The 6,157-nt window shown below is 48.3% G+C and overlaps 1 protein-coding gene across 1 annotated transcript; it reads right to left on the bottom strand.

Moving 5' to 3' along the window:
• Positions 1–3,291: 3,291 nt before the first annotated feature.
• On the bottom strand, positions 3,292–4,374 carry LOC141638917 (uncharacterized). Its single transcript, XM_074448095.1, has 2 exons — positions 3,877–4,374; positions 3,292–3,771 (listed from the first exon to the last, which is right to left on the bottom strand). The coding sequence occupies exons 1-2, from the start codon at positions 4,372–4,374 to the stop codon at positions 3,292–3,294; spliced, it is 978 nt and encodes a 325-aa protein (XP_074304196.1).
• Positions 4,375–6,157: the final 1,783 nt, after the last annotated feature.

The raw sequence follows: 6,157 nt of genomic DNA, 5'->3' as shown, positions 1-6,157 counted from the left end.
TCTTAGTACCAGGTCCCCTACTTCGAGGGTCCTGATTCTGACATTCTTGTTATACGTCCTTGCTACGGATTGCTTATATGATGCCATACGTATGTAAGCACTTTCTCGCAGCTCATCAACTGTATCCAGGCTTCTAGTCATTTCGACTTGGTTCTGCTCCGCCGTTTGACAGCCGTATCTGTGTGTGGGTACCAGGACTTCTGAGGGTATCACTGCCTCCGCTCCGTATACCAGGCTAAACGGAGTTTGCCCTATTGCCATCTTCGGCGTTGTTCTGTCTGACCAGAGTACCAGTGGTAGTTCATCTGCCCATTTTCCCCCTAATTCTTCCAGCCTCTTCCTGAGGTTTTCCACAATAATTTTATTGCTGGACTCAGCTTGGCCGTTGGTTTGTGGATACCTGGGGGCTGACTTTCTCAGTGTTATGTTCCATCGTGCACAGAAGCCTTCAGTGTTATCTGATATGAACTGGGACCCGTTGTCGCATATGATCTCGGATGGTATCCCAAATCTGCTTATGATGTTGCGCTTGATGAAAGAGATCACCTGTTGTTCTTTTACCTCTGTCATGGCTTCTGCTTCAATCCACTTTGAGAAGTAGTCGGTCATAACTAGCATGTATACTCGTTTCCGGAGCCCCGGCAGCTTTCCCACTATGTCCATGCCCCACATCATGAATGGCCATGGAGAGATAATTGGATGCATTGGTCCTGTTTGGCTGGTGAATCGGAGAGCCGCCTTTTGACATGATTCACAACGTTTGGCGTGGTTTATGGCGTCTGCGCGCATCGTGGGCCAGAAATATCCCTGCCTTAAGATTTTGTTTGACAGGCTTCGTCCTCCAGCGTGGTTCCCACATTCTCCACTGTGCATGTCTTGCAGTATTGTTTTTGCTTCCTCCTTGCTTAAGCACCTGAGGCATGGTCCTGCCAATGATTTCCTGAAGAGAATGTTATCGATCATGATATACCTGGAAGCTTTTATTCTGAAACTTTGTGCTTCCTTTCTGTCTTCAGGGAGTGTCCCATCCCTTAGCCAATTTAGGTATGGAATCCTCCAATCTGCATCCTGCTGTCCCACTGGGGAAACCAGCATTCTGGTTCCCTGTACACACTGCATGTGTACATCCTTTGCTGTGGAATCCTGGTCTGGCTCTTTCGGATGGTCAAAATTCAACACGTGAGTAATCGGTATGTTTGACTACGTGGGTGGAAGGTTGCCCCAGCAGTAGCCGGGCATCACCTCCACGTTCGATCTCGTGGCACCTGAGTTATCTTGAATGTTCTAAACTTTGATTTCTGCTCTGTGGCTATCTTTAGGTAGGCTATCATCTTTGAATCTCGTGCCACATATTCGTTGTTCACATGATTTACCACAAGTAAGGAGTCACTATATACCCTCAGGTTCCTTACCTTGAGCCCTGACGCCATCTGCATCCCAAGTATAAGAGCTTCATACTCGGCCTCGTTATTGGTCGCCTTGAATTCGCACCTAATGGCTTGCACCATCATATCCCCTTTAGGAGATCGCAGATTAAACCCACACCAGCCCCTCTAGCATTTGAGGCTCCGTCAATATACAGGGTCTACACCTCACCATCCTGGCTTCCCATCATCGTCGCATTCCTTCTTCTCGCTTCCCCACGAGTTGCGGGCGGCGTCGAGACGAAATCTGCTAGGGCTTGGGATTTTATCGCCGTTCTGGGTTCAAATTGTAAGTCATAGCCACTAAGATGCACCGACCACTTAGTCATTCTACCTGAAAGTTCAGGCTTCCTCATAATAGTCTTTAGCGGGTAATTGGTTATGACATGGATGGTGTGAGATTCAAAGTACGGCCGCTTTATAAGAGGATAACCAAAGCCGATGCTAATTTTTCAAAAGAAGTGTACCTGGTCTCTGCGGGAGCAGAGACTTGTTGATATAATATATGGGATCTTTGCCTCCTTCTTGTTCTTTAACCGAATCTGCGCTTACGGTTTGCTTTCCAGTGATGATAGATACAAAAATAGTGGTTCCCCTTGCTCAGGCTTCGCGAGTAATGGTGGCGTGCTTAGGTAGCTTTTGAGTTCGGCGAATGCTTTTTCATGCTCTTTAGTCCATTCGAATTTCTGACTCTTCCTCAATATATCATAGAATAGTTTGCACCTATCCGAGGCCCTTGATATGAACCTATTTAGGGCCGCCACCTTTCCCGCTAGCCTCCGCACATCTTTTGGCTTCGGGTGATTCCAGTTGGAGTATTGCTCTTATCTGCTCCTTGCTTGCCTCAATTCCCCTCTGTGTTACCATATACCCTAGGAATTTTCCCGAGGATACCCCAAACGAGCATTTGGATGGATTAAGTTTCATTTTAAACTCCCTCAATGTCTGGAAGGTATCCGCCAAGTGCTCCATGTGCATTTCTCGCTTTTTAGATTTTACCACCATGTCGTCAATGTATACTTCCATGGTCTTTCCTATTTGCTGCTTGAACATTTTATTTACCAACCGTTGATAGGTGGACCCGGCGTTCTTTAGGCCGAAGGGCATGACCTTGTAACAATATATGCCCATCTCCGACATGAATGTTGTTTTCTCCTGATCTTGTGGATGCATCTTGATTTGATTGTAACCGCTCCAGGCATCGAGGAAAGTGAGTACCTCATGTCCCGCATGATGTCCACCATTGCGTCGATATGCGGTAGTGGGAAGGGATCCTTGGGACAAGCTTTGTTTAGATCTATGAAGTCTACGCATACCCTCCACTTACCGTTCTTTTTGGGTACCACTACTACGTTAGAGAGCCACTCAGGGTAACTGACTTCTCTAATTTTATCTGCTGCCAAGAGACTGTCCACTTCTTTATTGATGACTTCATTTCTTTCTGCCGCGAATTTTCTTCTCTTCTGCTGTACTGGGGTGCAGCTTGGGTTTACGCTTAATTTATGTGAAATAACGGATGGGTCTATGCCCACCATATCATTGTGGGACCAGGCGAAGCAATCCATGTTGCTCTTGAGAAATTGAATCACCGGTTGGTTGCGCGAGTTCTTCTTCGCAGGTGGCCCCAATCAACACTGTTCTATCCGGGTGCTCCTCGTCCAGGTGTATCTGGTCCAACTCTTCCGAGGGAGGCTCCTTGTATTCTGTCGAGGTGCCCCGGTCCTGTAATTGCTATGAGGGGAGCTTGGTTGTGGCTTTGAGGGCTTGGGTATAGCAGTTTCTGGATTCCTCTTGATCTCCTTTTACCGTAACTGTGCCCCATGGGGTTGGGAACTTGAGACACTGATGATATGTTGAAGGTCTTGCTTCATCGATGCAACCACGGTCTTCCCAGTATCACGTTGTAGGTGGTTGGACCTTCGATGATTAGGTATCTTACTAATTTGTTAACTCCTTCAATATATGTTGGGATGGTTATCTCACCTACTGAATGCGCAGTCTCTCCACTAAATCCCACCAGTGGCACAGATTTCTTTACCAGGTTCTCTTTATCGAAACCCATGGTTTTGAGGGTTTCGAGCATGATAAGGTTCACAGAGCTCCCTGTATCTACCAATGCTTTCCGTACAGTGCAATTGCCAATGGATAATGTTATCGTCAAGGCATCGTCATGCTGTTCTGCGCCGCTTTCCATGTCGGTTTCATCGAAAGTTACTGGGGGTAAATTGCTCTGGCTTACTTTGTACGAGGTTTCTGGATGACCCCCTTTACTCCCGGTGGCTTTCCTCTTCGCGGCGGAATATGTCAATCCTGCTAGCTCGGATCCGCCTGTTATCACGTTAATAATCTTCGTTCATACGGGTGGAGCAGAAGGAAGTACCTGATTTGCTGCTTCTCTTCTGTCCTGCTTGCCCCCACGTGATAACAGGTGGTCCAAGTTTCCTTTGCGTACCTGGAACTTCACCTCCCTCCGCAATTTGTAGCAATCTTCGGTCCTATGCCCTATGTCTTGGTGCCATTCACACCTCTTACTGCTGTCTCTGTCGTCGTTTGGCCTATCCTGAGTGGGTGGCTTTGGCCATCTCACCTGGTCACCCAGGTTTCTGAGTGCTTTCAACAACCCTTCCATTCCCGTGTTGAATCCGTATTCAGAAAGCTTAGGAGGGTGCGGAGAATCGTCAATTTGCTGAGTTTTTTCTGTTACTCTGCTGATATTGGGCCTGCTGTATGGCTTAATTCTGCCATCCTTCTTTTCTGGTGCGAATTTCCTACTTGTCTTGTCGAAGCCTGCTGTACCCTTTCTAGCCTGTATATCTTCTTCCAATCTTAACGCTGCAGTAGCTCTCTGTTGAACTTCCTCGAATCTCTCACAAGGATACATAGTTAATTCTTTGTAGAGGTTTGACTCCTTATCCAGGCCCTGCCTGAAGGCGTTGATAGCAGTGGACATATCGCAGCCTCGTATTTAGACTTTTTCTGCGTTGAACCTAGTGACGTAGTCCTTGATTGATTCCCCTATCTCCTGAACGATCCTGTAGAGGTCACTTGGCTGCTTGGGTGTTCTGCGGCTGCTGGAGAACTGTTGGTTGAAAGCGTTGACCAAGTCAGCGAATGATGATATGGTTCCATTAGGTAGACCAACGAACCATTGTAATGCTGCTCCGGTTAGAGTTGAACCAAATCCCTTACACATACATGCCTCTTTTGAGGCTCTCGTGGCCGTAGTGACCATCATCTTCTGCTTGAATTGACTGATGTGATCGCAGGGGTCTGTGGTTCCATCAAAGAGAGTCATTGTTGGGACGCTAAATCCTTTTGGTAAGGCCACTGTGGCTATATCGTCGATAAAACGGTGAATCGGCGTAGCTTTCTGGTGCAGACCATCTCCATAGGCGAGGCATACGGGACCCTCCCGAGGAGGCTTCGTAGTTCTGCATGCTGGCGTTCTATGTATGTCTCTCTTCCGGAGGGTCGCCGATGCTCCCGTGGTGGTGTCCTACTCCTTGTACGAAGTTCCGTCGTTCCAGGATTTCGTTTGACGTGCTGCGATGTTGCTGCCACCGGAGTGTCTTCCCGGTATATTCGCCTTGATTCGTAGCTAGCATCCCGGTTATGGGACCGCAATTGTGGCCACCGCTTTTACGCGGTCCCGCCGCGCCCGACGTGGGTGTAGGTTCCTGGTGCACTTTGGTTCCTCATCCGGTGTTAGTGCCCCTAGTCTGTTGGGACCAGGCCTCCTCGTGGTGTGGTGTTCCTTCCATATCCGACCTGAGTGCTACTTCGCGTGGTAATACCCGTGTCTGCCTTCGATCCCTACTTTCTGCTGATGGCCTTTCAAATCTGTCTTCTTGCCTCCCAGGGGCTGGACTAGCGGCCTGGTTCCTTAATTCGTTGATCTGTGCTCGGAGGAGGTTGTTGTCCTCCTCCATCTGGGATCTCATGCTTCTATTCTCGTTCTGCATAGTCTTAATGGTTCTGGCTAAAGTGTCCAACCCGCTTATCATGATGCTGGTGGGACTTGGAGGAGCCTGAATTTGTTGCCGGGGCTGCGCTCCTTTTTCTGACTGTATGGCTCCCTGCTGTCCCTGAGCGACTCCTGGATCTCTAGTCTGAGCCCTACCCGAAGATGGACTTGCTGCTGCCTGGGAATTCTGACTTTGCTTGGGTGCTGGTATCTGGGTAGCAGCGGTGGTCTGGACCGAAGTAGTACGTGTTGCTACTGCTGCCGAGGGAGATGGTGCCCGTGTTGCTGCGGAAGGGGGCGGCACATGTGTTGCTGGTACCCCGCCGGAGTTGCCTGAGGTTGCTTCTTTATGTCCGGACATATTTTGACTGTTGAGTGGACTGACTAACGGAGACGACCACTATGCCCCACGGTGGGCGCCAAACTGTTTTGGTAAATTTCTACCAAATTAGGGTTAAAGTGGTCTTAGCGTTAGGTCAATACTGCGATTTATGTGAACGTCGTATGTTATCCTGTTTGAACGATGAATGCAATGAACACAAGCAATTTTGGTGACGCGGAAAACCCGATGTGGGAAACAACCGCGGGGGGAGACGGAATCCCACCAATATTTTCACTATAATTCGAGAGGAAATACAGTTCTTATACTTGCTATGGATGCTAAAGTGTAATTCTTGTATATTTCGATGATCGTTCTTCTTTGCATTGAGGCTCCTTATATAGGGGAGGTCGAGGAGCTAGGGTTTCTTACTTCTCCTCCAAGTTATTC

Source organism: Silene latifolia, unplaced genomic scaffold (genome assembly GCF_048544455.1).
Source record: "Silene latifolia isolate original U9 population unplaced genomic scaffold, ASM4854445v1 scaffold_228, whole genome shotgun sequence".
NCBI classification, from domain to species: Eukaryota; Viridiplantae; Streptophyta; class Magnoliopsida; order Caryophyllales; family Caryophyllaceae; genus Silene; species Silene latifolia.
The sequence above is the reverse complement of the archived record's forward strand: the minus strand, read 5'-3'. Positions and strand labels throughout refer to the sequence as shown.